This window comes from Phocoena sinus, chromosome 6, assembly GCF_008692025.1.
Source record: "Phocoena sinus isolate mPhoSin1 chromosome 6, mPhoSin1.pri, whole genome shotgun sequence".
Lineage (NCBI taxonomy): Eukaryota > Metazoa > Chordata > Mammalia > Artiodactyla > Phocoenidae > Phocoena > Phocoena sinus.
In genome coordinates, this window is record NC_045768.1 from 49,167,669 (window position 1) to 49,183,964 (window position 16,296).

The 16,296-nt window shown below is 38.8% G+C and overlaps 1 protein-coding gene across 1 annotated transcript in view; it reads left to right on the forward strand.

The window, feature by feature from the left end:
• TRPM3 (transient receptor potential cation channel subfamily M member 3) overlaps positions 1–16,296 on the forward strand; it is an 856,716-nt gene that overhangs the window by 726,960 nt on the left and 113,460 nt on the right. The window contains 1 exon segment of the mRNA XM_032635138.1: positions 8,773–8,845. Within this exon segment, the coding sequence (XP_032491029.1) occupies positions 8,773–8,845 (73 nt within the window).

Sequence of the window (16,296 nt, forward strand, 5' to 3'; positions counted from 1 at the left end):
AGAAAAACCATATTATCATCTCAATAGATGCAGAAAAAGCTTTTGACAAAATTCAATACCCATTTATGATAAAAACCCTCCAGAAAGCAGGCATAGAGGGAACTTACCGCAACATAATACAGGCCATATATGACAAACCCACAGCCAACATTGTTCTCAATGGTGAAAAACTGAAACCATTTCCTCTAGTGTCAGGAACAAGACTAGGTTGCCCACTCTCACCACTCTTATTCAACATAGTTTTGGAAGTTTTAGCCATAGCAATCAGAGAAGAAAAAGAAAAGGAATCCAAATCGGAAAAGAAGAAGTAAAACTGTCCCTGTTTGCAGATGACATGATACTATACATAGAGAATCCTAAAGATGCTACCAGAAAACTACTAGAGCTAATCAATGAATTTGGTAAAGCAGCAGGGTACAAAAGTAATGCACAGAAATCTGTTGTATTCCTATACACTAATGATGAAAAATCTGAAAGTGAAATTAAGGAAACACTCCCATTTACCACTGCAACAAAAAGAAAAAAATACCTAGGAATAAACCTACCAAAGGAGACAAAAAGCCTGTATGCAGAAAACGATAAGACACTGATGAAAGAAATTAAAGATGATACAAACAGTTGGAGAGATATACCGTGTTCTTGGATTGGAAGAATCAACATTGTGAAAATGACTGTACTACCCAAAGCAATCTACAGATTCAATGCAATCCCTGTGAAACTACCAATGGCATTTTTCACAGAGCTAGAACAAAAAATTTCACAATTTTTATGGAAACACAAAAGACCCTGAATAGCCAAAGCAATCTTGAGAAAGAAAGACGGAGTTGGAGGAATCAGGCTCCCTGACTTCAGACTATACTACAAAGCTACAGTAATCAAGACAGTATGGTACTGGCACAAAAACCGAAATACAGAACAATGGAACAGTATAGAAAGCCCAGAGATAAACCCACGCACATATGGTCACCTTATTTTTTTTTTGTGGTACGTGGGCCTCTCACTGTTGTGGCCTCTCCCGTTGCGGAGCACAGGCTCCGGACACGCAGGCTCAGCGGCCATGGCTCACGGGCCTAGCCGCTCCACGGCATGTGGGATCTTCCCGGACCAGGGCACGAACCCATGTCCCCTGCATCGGCAGGCGGACTCTCAACCACTGCGCCACCAGGGAAGCCCCGGTCACCTTATTTTTGATAAAGGAGAGAAAAATATACAGCCTCTTCAATAAGTGGTGCTGGGAAAACTGCACAGCTACATGTAAAAGAATGAACTCCCTAACTCGCTAACACCATACACAAAAATAAACTCAAAATGGATGAAAGACCTAAATGTAAGGCCAGACACTATCAAACTCTTAGAGGAAAACATAGGCAGAACACTCTATGACATACATCACAGAAAGATCCTTTTTGACCCACCTCCTAGAGAAATGGAAATAAAAATAAACAATTGCGACCTAATGAAAGTGAAAACCTTTTGCACAGCAGAGGAAACCATAAACAAGACGAAAAGACAACCCTCAGAATGGGAGAAAATATTTGCAAATTAAGCAACTGACAAAGTATTAATCTCCAAAATTTACAAGTAGCTCATGCAGCTCAATATCAATAAAACAAACAACCCAGTCCAAAAATGGTCAGAACACCAAAATAGTCATTTCTCCAAAGAAGATATACTGATTGCTAACAAACACATGAAAAGCTGCTCAACATCACTTATTATTAGGGAAATGCAAATCAAAAGTACAATGAGGTATCACCTCACACCAGTCAAAATGGCCATCATCAAAAACTCTACAAACAATAAATGCTGGAGAGGGTGTGGAGAAAGGGGAACCCTCTTGCACTGTTGGTGGGAATGTAAATTGATACAGCCACTATGGAGAACAGTATGGACGTTCCTTGAAAAACTTAAAATAGAACTACCATATAACCCAGCAATCCCACCACTGGGCATATACCCTGAGTAAACCATAATTCAAAAAGAGTCATGTACCACAATGTTCATTGCAGCTTTATTTACAATAGCCAGGACATGGAAGCAACCTAAGTGTCCATGAACAGATGAATGGATAAAGAAGATGTGGCACATATGTACAATGGAATATTACTCAGCCATAAAAAGAAACGAAATTGAGTTATTTGTAGTGAGGTGGATAGACCTAGAGTGTGTCATACAGAGTGAAGTAAGTCAGAAAGGGAAAAACAAATCCCATATGCTAACACATATATATGGAATGTAAAAAGAAAAAAAAAAAACGTTACGAAGAACCTAGGGGCAGGGCAGGAATAAAGACGCAGATGTAGAGAATGGACTTGAGGACATGGGGAGGGGAAAGGCTAAGCTGGGATGAAGTGAGAGAATGGCAGGGACTTATACTACAAATGTAAAACAGATAGCTAGTGGGAAGCAGCCACATAGCACAGGGAGATCAGCTCAGTGCTTTGTGACCACCTAGAGTGTTGGGATAGGGAGGGTGGGAGGGAGACAAAAGAGGGAAGTGATATGGGGTATATGTATATGTATAGCTGGTTCAGTTTTTTATAAAGCAGAAACTAACACACCATTTTAAAGCAATTATACTGCAATAAATTTGTTTAAAAAAACTGGTGAAATCCAAATAAACTCTATAGTCTAATTAAAAATAAAAGAAGGTGGTATAGAAACTAGAGTTTCCAATTATAGGAAAAAATATATACTTTGAAGCTAAAAGTTATTTCACTTACCATACAGGATCAAAATAAAGGTAGAAAACAGGAGAGGCCTGGGAGCAGAATCAGAGTAATGAATTAAAGAGCTTCTCTCAGATTAACTGGGCCAAGAAATTCTATATCTACAAACTTTATCCTACAGGTATACTCAGCCATGTGTGCACAAGGGTATCCCCTGCAGTGGTGTTAATAATGACAGCAGATTGGAAACAACCCACATGTTCATTAATAGAAGTACAGGTATGTAGTGAAACATTAGGCACTAAGCAGATAAGGGTGCACATCTCTTCATGGTTCAATGGAATGGTCTCCAGGATAGATTGTCAGGTGTAAAAGAGCAAAGTATAAACTACTATGTAAAGCTTGCCACCACTTGTTTGAAAGGGAGGCATATGCATTTCTGTCCATATATGTGTAGAGCATCTCTACAGCTAATAATACTGGTTGCCTTTGTCAAGGGGTACTGGAAAACTGAAGACAGAAGTGATATACTTAATTTTCACCATATATCTCTTTATACTCTTGGGATTTTTTTTGCCATGTGTATGTATTGTCTATGCAGATATATGATTTTTTAAATTTATTTAATTTTTTTTATTTTTGGCTACATTGAGTGTTCATAGCTGCACACGGGCTTTCTCTAGTTGCCGCAGCAGGGGCTACTCTTCATTGTGGTGCATGGGCTTCTCATTTCAGTGGCTTCTCTTGTTGGTGGAGCATGGGCTCTAGGCACGTGGGCTTCAGTAGTTGTGGCATGTAGGCTCTGTATTTGTGGCTCACAGGCTCTAGAGCGCAGGCTCAGTAGTTGTGGCGCACGGGCTTAGTTGCTCTGCAGCACATAGGATCTTCCCAGACCAGAGATTGAACCCATGTCCCTGCATTGACAGGCGGATGCTTAAACTGCACCACCAGGGAAGCCCAATATATGATATTTTTAAAGGAAAAGAAAGGGGTAGAAGGGAAATGATAAGAAAATCTAGAAAACAGAAAACATAAAGATGGAAGAAATAAGACAAAAAAGTCAATAATCATATTAAACGTAGCTGAATTCTTTTCTGCCTTTCAGAGAGAGATTTTATTTGAACTTTAGAAAAAACATCTAGCTTTGCTGTTTATAAGATACACACCTAAAACAAAGTGATCACAGAAAAGTGACAAATAACCAGATGGAATAATATACCAGACAAATCCTAATCCTCCATAAGTGTATGTGTGACAATTACAATATTAATATAAAACAAAATATAATACAAAGCAACAGCATTAAATAGGAAGAGGAGATATTATATGCTGATTAAAAGTTCAGTCTACCAAGAACAGATTGTCACAAACCTTTTATACATTTATAAGAAGCTTCAAAACATACAAAGCAAAGAGTGTTTGCTTTCAAGGAATAATTGTGACATGTATAATCAAAATAGGAGATTTTAACATGCCTCTCAGAAATAAGAAGTAAATATGTAGAGTATTTGAATCAAAAATTAATCTATATATACTATTGAACTCTGTACCCAACAAATAGAGAATAAACACTTTTTTCAAAAAAAAATACATTTACAAAATGTTACATATATATGTACATATACACTCTAATATTAAAAACAATTTTAAGAGAAAATAAATTACATATATTTAAAAGTGAATGAAAATTACATAATGCATATGAAAACATGTGAGATACATAATCTTAAATGTATTTGTTAGAAATAAGAAAGAATGAAAATAAATTGACCAAGAAGTCAACTTCTAGGAAAAGAGCACTTAAGGAAGCAAAAGTAGAAGAAATGAATGAGCAGGGAATAGTAACTTCAAATTTAAATAATAATATTGGTCAATAAAATGAAAACCCTTTTGACCCACCTCCTAGAGTAGAGGAAATAAAAACAAAAATAAACAAATGGGACTTAATGAAACTTAAAAGCTTTTGCACAGCAAAGGAAACTATAAACAAGACGAGGGGCTTCCCTGGTGGCATAGTGGTTAAGAATCTGCCTGCCAATGCAGGGGACATGGGTTTGAGCCCTGGTCCAGGAGAATCCCAAATGCCGTGGAGCAACTAATCCCGTGTGCCACAACTACCGAGCCTGTGTTCTAGAGCCCACGAGCCACAACTACTGAAGCCTGTGTGCCACAACTACTGAGCCCAAGTGCTTAGAGCCCATGCTTTGCAACAAGAGAAGCCACCACAATGAGAAGTCCGCGCACTGCAGCACAGGGAACTCCCCCTTGCTGCAACTAGAGAAAGCCCGCTCACAGCAATGAAGACCCAAGGCAGCCAAAGATAATAAAATAAATTTTTAAAAAAAGAAGAAGAAAACAAGACAAAAAGACAACCCTCAGAATGGGAGAAAATATTTGCAATGGACAAAGAATTAATCTCCAAAATATATAAACAGCTCATACAGCTCAATATTAAAAAAACAACCCAATCAAAAAATGGGCAGAAGACCTAAATAGACATTTCTCCAAAGAAGACATACAGATGGCCAAGAGGCACTTGACAAGCTGCTCAACATCACTAATTATTAGAGAAATGCAAATCAAAACTACAATGAGGTATCACCTCACACTGGTTAGAATGGGCATCATCAGAAAATCTACAAAAAACAGATGCTGGAGAGAGTGGAGGAAAGGGAACCCTCTTGCACTGTTGGTGGGAATGTAAATTGATTCAGCCACTATGGAGAACAGTATGGAGGTTCCTTAAAAAAACTAAAAATAGAATTACCATATGACCCAGCAATTCCACTACTGGGCATATACCCAGAGAAAACTATAATCGAAAAAGACACATGCACCCCAGTGTTCATTGCAGCACTATTTAAAATAGCCAGGTCATAGAAGCAACCTAAATGCCCCTCGACAGATGAATGAATAAACAAGTTGTGGTACATATATACAATGGAATGTTACTCATCTATAAAAAGGAATGAAATTGGGTCATTTGTAGAAACGTGGATGGATCTGGAGACTGTCATACAGAGTGAAGTTAAGTCAGAAAGAGAAAAACAGATATTGTACATTACCGCATATATGTGGAATCTAGAAAAATGGAACAGATGAACCGATTTGCAAGGCAGAAATAGAGACACAGATGTAGAGAGCAAACGTACGGACACCAAGGGGGGAAAGTGGGGGGGGAGGGGGGGAATGAACTGGGAGATTGGGATTGACATGTATACACTAATATGTATAAAATAGATAACTAATAAAGTACTGTATAAAAAATAAAATACAAATCAAAAAAGAACAGTAGATAAAGTATATTATGATCATAAAAAAATAAAATGAAAACCTGATTCTTTGATATGACAATGATTTTGATGGAGTGAAAAAGAGGAATCAAAAAAGCTGCCATATAATGCTATACATAAAAGAGATTTTTTAAGTAATAAGAGAATTCTGTGTACAGCTGTATACCAATAAATTTGAAAATCTAGATGAAATGTTTGATTACATAGGAGAATATATGAAATTGAGTCCAGGAGAAGCAGAAAATCTAAACTGATTAGTAACTGTTGAAAAATTTATAAAGATGATCAGTGATCTATCCTTAAAAATGCTTCATCCTACTAAACCTGCCGGAAGGAGAATTCCTTTGTTACGCTAACCGTTCTAGGGCATAAGTAAATTTTAAAAGATTACCAATTCATACTGAAAAGTTAGTGCAACTCTAATACCAAAACTAGGCAAGAATGGTGACATGTACCAACCTCACTTACATAGTTGAAAAGATGCTAAATAAAATATTAGCAAATAATATTTTGCTAATTGCTGTTAAAGAATAATACATAAAAACCAAGGAATTTTATATCAATCTATCATACTCCAAACTACTATTTCGATTCACATCCCCACCAAGAATAAGAACACCTGGTTTTCTGAATCTTTGCCAACACCAGGGGTGGTAGGAGAAGACGACTCTGGTTTTTTTGTTTGACTTCTCTTTTTTTCCTGAGAAAGACATATAAATTGAGTAATTGATATTTTTTAAATTTTAATTTCAAATTAAAAAGTTTAGAGTAGGGCTTCCCTGGTGGCGCAGTGGTTGAGAGTCCGCCTGCCGATGCAGGGGACATGGGTTCGTGCCCCAGTCCGGGAAGATCCCACGTGCCGCGGAGCAGCTGGGCCCGTGAGCCATGGCCGCTGAGCCTGCACGTCCGGAGCCTGTGCTCTGCAACGCGAGAGGCCAGAACAGTGAGAGGCCCGCGTACCGCAAAAAAAAAAAAAAAAGTTTAGAGTAATGGAGACATAATATCTCAGGTCAACTCAAGGGAAAATTATGAAATAAATTTCATCTTTGGATCCTCCAGCCTCCCTTTGGTGCTTCCTCTCCCTCTTTCTAGGATCCTTAGATACTTCAGTCTAAGCACACCATGGGGATGGGGTGCCACAGACAGGTGGACAGCCATCCCCTCCACACCAGTTTTCCAGAAAATCTGTGAAGCCCCAGAGTACAATGCTATTTCAGGCTCCTGGACAAACAACAGCACACATATCTACATCTCCACCACCCCCACCCTGAAATCCTTTAGCAGCTCCACACTATAAACCTTCCTTTCCCCTCCTCAAAGCTGTTCCTAAGAAAACCTGATACTCTTATATTTCAGGGTAAATTTATCTATTTGCTACCTTGGAAGAATTTGCATCTAAAATGGGATCTCTAATTAGGCAGTGAAATTTAGGCATCTGCAGAACAAGTAGGTCAGACGTTTAAGGAATTCCGTTTGGTGCCTAATTTCTGAATTCTTTTAAAACAATGAGAGATGTTATCCTGGTAGTCCACAGCTTGCTACCAGCTCAGCACACGGTAATACCTTTCAAACCCTAGCCAGCCCTGGCTTAAAGAGTTGAAGATTTAGCCAAAATTCCACTTCTGCTCCTTGGTTCTTTCTCCAGTGGACCTGAAGTTTTCTTCCCAATTAAGGCACTTCTGAATTCAGAACAGAGAAGAACTACCTCTCATCTCTGCTCTTGGTTCCAGTCACAGCTGTTCTTCTAACTTGATGCTGATACTCTGTCTCTGGATAGTGGACTAGAGGATTTCTAAGGCAACTGACAGTTTAACCGTGATTCTAGGTACCTGTTCTCTTCATCATGGTGGCAAAACTTAGAATTATACATTAGCAAATCCTACGAAGTTTACTTCCTATGTGGTTAGAAACAGGGAAGCCCCGTTATTTTCCCAGTTTACAGATAAAGAAACGAAGTCTAAAGCAGTTGAGCACAGTAGTAATTCAACCAATGTATATATTCAAATAACCTTTTGGCTTCCTTAAGTAGCTTCCATCTGACTTGGAAAAAAAATCTTCATTATTGTTAAGCATGATGTGGGGACTTCATATTAACCCAACTTGTATTAACCCTTCACTGCTACATCTGTACTCTCCTCCCCATCATTCATCCCCAGAGAATACTTTTCTTACCAGAATTAAGAGGAAAAAATGTTATTTTATTGTGTGCTTTTTCATTCTTACAACCTGGATACTAAGTCATTCTCAAGAAAGTTTAAGGCTATTGAGAGGATTGAAGGATCTAGAGGCATCACAATATTGAAACCCTTGAATAACTATTGCTGAGGAGAGAGTGTAGTGATGGCTGTATTGCACACGTGTATATACACAAAAACACACAGGGGCACACACACATGCATACATAGTGGGGCCACTTACTGAAGGGCATACTAACTAGCTATTTTTAAACACTTAATTTCTCAACTCATAGTTTAAATTATAGCTTACACATTTTTTTCAAATCTGGAAAGTTTTAATTTTAAAACTGAAATGGTAGAAGGGGACATTTTCTTTGGTCTCTGGTTTCAGAGATTGTAACCATAATCAATGAATTATCTTAAGTTGGTTTCTGTTTGGAGGCTACTGAGGCATCTCCCTCTTAATGAGTTGCAGACCCCTCTAATTGAATTCTTGGTATGCATGCTTTTCCTGTGGTTAAGAATCTACCTTATAGATATTAAGATAGTCTGTGTTCAAATATGGTCTCATTGATTTAATTTCTCTTGAGAGAAAAAATGCATTGCTAATGGTCACCTTGTCTCAAATTTCAGATTACAGTATTTCGGATGGGATCAGAAGGACACCAGGACATTGATTTAGCCATCCTGACAGCTTTGCTTAAAGGTAAAGAGTTTCTACGTCCAGAGAATGCAAAAATAATTTAAATGGATTAACACAGCAACCTTATGTCTCCTAAGAGTGGATATAATTCCAAATGATACCATGACACATCCAATTATTGATAACATAAGGGCTTCTGTTATAAGACATTCTTAATGCTATTAAATTCCCCTATAATAGACCTGTTACAGTGTGACTCAATTTCATAAAATTTAAGTGTACTACAGTTCATCCGTGTCCATTCAATCATAAAAATATATGAATTAAAAGGCTAATGTAGGGCTTCCCTGGTGGCACAGTGGTTGAGAGTCTGCCTGCCGATACAGGGGACACGGGTACGTGCCCCGGTCCGGGAAGATCCCACATGCCGTGGAGCGGCTGGGCCCGTGAGCCATGGCCGCTCAGCCTGCGTGTCCGGAGCCTGTGCTCCGCAACGGGAGAGGCCACAGTGGTGAGAGGCCCGCGTACAGCAAAAAAAAAAAAAAAAAACCACTGGGGAATCTAAGTAAGACATGTAATGAATACAGAACTAACAGAAAACAATTTGTAGGAAATCAAATGTCCTGTGGACTTATACAATCATTTCAGAGATAATTACCATTTTATTTTATACAGTTCACTTCTTCAGACATAAGTACTGCTATCAGTAATTAATAAACTAATTAATTACTTACCTATTCTTAAGCAGAGAAAGAACTCTTTTTAAGGTATGTATTTGTTAATTTGTTCAGACTATAAAGAAGAAAGTTTAAAATAAAAATTCAAATGCCAAAAGAAATAGTCAATATGTTCTAACTTTAGAAAAAATTTCTAGTAAGAATGCTATTGATTAGATTAGATCATACGAAACAATGAAAATCACTGTTTTCAGAGTCATTTTGCTTTAAAACTGTACTTTAAAAAAAAACTCTAAATTTGAAATAAAAGTGGGTAAAATCTAATGTTTTAAAACTACTTTTGAATGCATGCCCCTCCAACTCTATTAACTAGAAAATGCAGAATTATTTTCACAAACTAGTACTGATATAAATACACAATTAGTCTTGCTAAATAACTCATTTTTAAATGGCTTAATTAATCCTTGTTAAAACAAAAATTTTGACATATATTCTAAAGTAGTTTCTGTCCAATAATTCTCTGCACCAGATACATTTCGTAAGTAACTAACACCCTAGAATGTTTACTGAGAAACTGTCTTTGCTTAAAATTGGATGATTAATGAATAGGTTTTATGGGAATTTACTGTGGCTCTGCTTTGAAAATTAAAAAATTATTTCTAATTATGTGTTCCATCTTTCCCACCCTTTTTTCTGTGTGTAGGCAGCTTAATACAACACATGCATGATTGCTTTCTTTTTAATATTGTTTTTTTTAACCCAGAACTGTTTAGATAGCTTTATTAAGGCCAAAAAAGACATTCATGTTGACACTTTCATCATTTATATGCAATGCAAAGTTATTAAATATTACGCAATGGAAATAGATGAAATTTTGTCCCAGATATCTCCAAAGTCAAAATGTGTGGCATATTTATTTTAGGTTTAAAAGGGCATGGGGGTAAACTGTGGGAGAACAGTGAAATATTTCAGGTAGAGATGAAATTCACCCAGTATTTTTTACAGTGTAGATTCTTAACAAAAGTATTATTAAGCCCTTCTCTGTATGAGACCACTTTTAATCTTCCTTGTGTCCTTTGACTGTAAATCAGGCTCCCCAAAATGCACTTGTTTCCTGATGGTTCATTTTACCTCTTTAGCCAAATCTTTAACTTAGATGTCACGGAGCAGATTGGCCATGATCATTAGAACCTTAGCATGGGCCCCCCAGACCTATGTCTGCGACTGGCCTCTTATTATTACTTCATCCCAAAGCCACCCTGAAGCCACAATACCCTCTTTCACCTTGCTACTCCCTTGCATTTTACAAACTTGGAAATTGAGGCCAAAGCGTCTAAAAGACATTCAAGATCATTAGGCAAATCAGTGGCAGAGCCAAGCCTTAAACTCAGGTCTCCTCACTTCTATTGTTTTGTTTACAAACATGTATGAGTCTTTGGGGCATCCAGGATTTCTTGGCTCTACACTGCCACAGAGATTTCAGGCATTTGCCCCTTTGACTCCAGGGGTATCCGAGTGATAACAGATCAGGACATCTACTTCCTTAAAACTCTCAGAACACTTACCAGGGCCCTCAGCTGCCAGATGATCTTAGCTGCACACACAATATCTTAATGATGAAACTAGAATGCCCACAATTTAACCTAATGTAATGGAAGAAAAAGTATAGTCTGACACTTGTTTTATTTTTAAAGATTAGACCTCTGGTGAAATATTGACTTAACCAGGAATTTTTTTAGTTACATGTGATAGAAACACAGTTCAACCTAGTTCAAACAAAAAGAAAAAGAAGGGTTCACACAGCCAGGAAGTCTGAGGGTGAAGTGAGTTCAGGCAGAGTAGCATGCAGGACTCAAATGGTGTCATCAGGGTCTATACTCCATTTCTTAGACGTTAGTCTGTACACTTGTTATGCAAAACAGCGATCAGTAGTGCCAAGCTCACATCCAATCCACTGAGCAAACCCCAATTCAAAAGAGCCATCTTTCCTCGTACTTACAATGAGAAGTCCCAGGGAGCATTTGGATTTGCTTGCCTTGGTTCAGTGCCCATCCCTGAATTCATCACCGTGGCAAATAAGATGGGAGAATCCCTGTAAGCATGAAATACAAGATGGGATCAGCTTCATCTGAGTCTCAGAGTTATAGATTCCCAGCAACACAAAAAAGAGGTTCTGTAGCCAGAAAGTAGAGGAGGAAAGAGTGCTGAGAAGACCAAAAGCAACTAAAAAATATACACGTCTCTGCAGTCGTATTAAAAAAAGTACTGAGGGTCAAAGAGTGTCATATTTACCTCACATGCAAGCACCTCATGCACCTTAGTAGAATAAATTCTTCACTCAGTAGACAAAAATGGAAACTAGGTCGAATGAATACTAATCAGGGTTCAGACATTCTCCCAAGGCATTCTCATGCAGTTCACTTCAGGTAGACCTAAATATGCAATTTATGAATATTATTTACTATATATTGTTATTTATTACTCTAATCATTATAACCTTTTCAGTTTTAATTGTCTGTACTTGATTATTTCTGCCAAAAATTTTAAAGGAGATTAGATTCTTAACACTTTTTCCCCAAGACCAAAGTCTGTCCCTTAGGAAAAAATGATTCTGGGAAGACCAAATCGTCCCAGGCTTTCCCCACTAGACACCATCCACCCCATCCTCCACTACCACCCCAACCCCTCAGAATAGTACTTACCACAGTGAGACCACCAGTAAAGGGCCTTATAATGGTAAGAATTACAGCCATACTCAAAGCATCGCTACTCCCTGATTGAACAAATTGCTTTACTTCATTGAGGCTTGGTTTCCCAATCTGTAAAATTGAGATAATTATCATACCTCACTTACAGTCATTGTAACAATTGTAATTAATAATGCAAGTAAAGCACTTAACAGTACCTGGAAAGTTCTGTTTAATAAAAGATGGTCGGACAGGTCATGATGATGATGATGCCAAACTAGAAATGAGGACAGGGACCGCATCTGTTTTACTCATGACGATATACACATATACACAGCGCCTGGCACACCGTCAGTATTCAGTATGTTATATTTGTTGGATGCGTGAATAAATGATCAACAGGCTTTGGGATAAGTTTATATATATATATATATATATATATATCCTAGTTCTTTGCTGGCTGTAGAATTGACCACATTATTTAGCCTCTGTATGCCTCAGTTCCCTTAACTGTGAAAAGGGAAATTGTACCTTTCTCATGTGGGTTGGTTTAAAAGGGATGCATGAGATGGTTACAGTGGAAGCTCTTTGAGGGCAGGCACTCTGCCTTCTTCATGGTAAATACTGAACACTTAATGCGTTGATACTCTTCCCCTTCTAAAACAGGCTTTAAAAATTCCTAGGGGATTAGGATGTCCCCCATGTCCAAAATCCAACAGAATCATAATATGTTAATTGTGAAAGGACACATAAATTTGAAAAAACAACACCCTTGAGCATACATGTAAATAACCAGAACAGACCACAAAAGAAATTTAATCTTGAAAATGGTTGAGCACATGCTAAGCTGCCTTAAAATGAAGTTAATTTTCTGGCAAGTTTATTTTCTTGCATATCCAAGTAGATCTCAGAGCAATAATAGAGACCATGGTAGATAGCAATTTGGGACATTTCTGTTTGTCTCTAATAGGAGAATGCAATAAAAGAACTTAAATCTCTTAATCTTTTTATTTGTGTAACGTTTTACAATTCACAAAGCATTTTCGCATGTTTTATCATCTAATCTTTATAACAACTCTGTGGAATGGTTGCCAGTTTATTTATCTCCAAACTGGGCCTTCTGGGGCATGAAAGTGGGAGGTATAGATAATTATGACAGAAAAGCAGAATGAACCAAGAATGTCCAGGTTAAACTGGGAAGAGTGATCATCCTGATTACAACACCCACCTTCCAATTAGGAAGTTTCCGGAAGAAAAGTATTATGTCTTCTTTGCCTTCATATCCCAATACCAGGAAGAATGCTTGACATACACTCAGCATTCAATAAATGTCCACTGATTGAAAGAAGTGAAGTTTAGTCCCAAGCCCATCAGTCACTGGCCAAAGTCATATAAACAACCTAGACATAAACTGGGCCTCCTTACCCCTTGAAAGTTCATTGAAGTGGACTCCAACCTTTCAACTCAGTGATCCACAGAAATGCAAACTCCACATCCTCCCCAGGATTTTTGCAAATTCCTGAAAGATGTGAGTTCTCTTGGTCACCCCTGCCTTCAGGTTCCTGATTCCACATGTGTTATTTCTGTTTCTCATCACAGAAGGCAAAATGTAAAACTCAGCCTTGCCACAGTTTCAAAACAAAAAGCAAAATTCACTTACACAAAGCTTTTAACAGACATAGTAGACTTTTCTAAAAAAGTAGGTAGGGATGGAAGAGAAGTTCTCAATAATGCACAGCAGGCCTCTCCAATGTTGACGTCCTTTGGCTATTTCACACAGGGACTTTCCATGGATCCTTCACCCTTGACTTCCCCAATGTCACACTGTCTCACAGTCTTCTCCCCCTCTTCTCCCACTGTTCTCTTCTTCATGCTCCCTTCTAAGAGTAAAACAAAGTCCTTCAAACAGAGCATTTCATCCCTGTTCTCTGACATTTTGGCCCTGGCCCTGAAGGGCTCATCTACCCTAAGCAGCTTTGCAGGGTATTTTTACAAACAAAGACAGCCTCCTTCCTAAGCAGAGTTCTGGTGCCAACTCATAGGAGGGAGTGATTTCTTCGGCTCCTTTGATGTAGGTAGTAAGTGAGAGAGTGGGGCCTGGACTTAAGTCTCTAATCAGAAGATGAGAGTACGATGTTCTTTGCTCCAGGGCCATAATCACCAGCAGTACAAGTTACAATGTGTAGTAGGCTCAAATGCTTGCAAGAACCGTGAACATCGGCCCCCAGGTCTGCAGCTGTGGCAGGCCATTTGTAGCAGATTTTCAAGATTATGACCGTGTCCGTAATATTGTCTCATTGTAGAACTACAAAGCTGGATAGAACCGTAAAGGTCTAGGATAGGGAGAGCCCTCTGCTGATGTTCAGACAAAGGGGAACTGGGATCCAGGTCTGCAGATGTCCGGGTCTGTTACTCCTTCTCTGCATCATGCAGCCAGTTCTGGAGGCACATGTCGTCATCCTTGGCCTCTTGTTACACAAAAGGTAAACACCTTTCACTCTGCAGCTCCCTCATGCATCAGGATTGGCACGGGAACAAAGCTACGTGCACATTAAGCTAATTGCAAACCCAAAGCTCCTGAGCAGCTCTCAGCTTGTGAAGACATCATCACTGCCGACTGCCCAGCAGTGCTGTAGAATTATACCTTTTCTTCCTTGATTTGCCTGAGAGCAATGAATCAGCCATTAGTTAAATCACTTATTGAATATTCTGAATTATATAACCATGCAGATTGGTAAGAGCATGATTCCAAAATGAATAGCTTACATTAATAACAAAAGTAATAGTGATAACAATAGTAAAACATGTAACAATAACAACTAATATGGCACTTACTATAGTACAAGCATTAACTAATTTAATTCTCACACTACTACAGTGGGGCAGGTACTATCAGTATTAGCCATTTTACACTTGAGGAAACTGAGGCACAAGCAGGCTGCCTTGGCCAAGGTCACACAGCTAGAAATTGATGGAGTCTGGACATGAACTCAAGTTATTTGAGTCCAGAACACTTGCTCTGCATCCTAAGCCTCTATGGCCAGGATCAGATATTAAGGACTACCCCCATTTTTTACATGTTCTGAACAATAAATGGTGGCTAAACTTTCCTTGATGTATAAAAAAAATACAGATTCCTAGTTAAATATGGTCCACTGAATACGTGGATCTACTATTATTAGTCTCCACTGAATCCCTCTAAAACAAGAGTAAATGATTATTTATTTATTTATTACTTTTGCGGTACGCGGGCCTCTCACTGTTGTGGCCTCTCGCGTTGCGGAGCACAGGCTCTGGACGCGCAGGCTCAGCGGCCATGGCTTACGGGCCCAGCCGCTCTGCGGCATGTGGGATCTTCCCGGACTGGGGTACGAACCCATGTCCCCTGCATCGGCAGGCAGACTCTCAACCACTGTGCCACCAGGGAAGCCCTGGTTATTTATTAAAAGCATTGGAGCAGAACAATATTCTGTGTTCACCACACTGATTTCTCTTCTTGCACACTGAAGATTAAATATCCTAGCCTTCCTTCGAGAGAGGTCGGGACCATGTGACTGTGCTTCAACCAAAGGGATGTGATCAGAAGTGGTGTAAGCCATTTCTAGACCTGGAAGATGAAAAGCTAATGTAAGAATGGAAAATAACACACCAAAGAAAACTGAATACTAAGCTAATACCAAGCTGACTTACACTTCAAAAGGCCCAGAAAAGTGGGGCACACAGAGCCTTTTTAAAGAAGTAGCCAGAATGCCATATCCGCTCCCCTAGACTCCCCTACACTCCAAAACCCTCTCCAATCAAAAAGCAAAGATTTATTTGAAGAGGGTAAAACATATTCTCTGCACCAGGAGATACCAGGTGCAAGGTGAGGGCTAGGCTATAGAACTGACAATGGGGGTGCTAAATAAATTAATAGATATTGGATGCTGAGACCCCAGCCCTTCACCCTCCACTTGGTTCCCGGCATGCTGGTGGCTGGGGTCTTCATCCTCCAGTGAGGAGACTGGAAGATCCTTTTTTGTAAAACCACTCCTAACACCCATTGGCAACTCTGACATATATATAAGCCCTTGATAATTTAGGGACCTCAGTACTTAATTCTGAGAATTACTGTTTCACTATACAGTTGGTATTCTGTGTGGTAATTGTT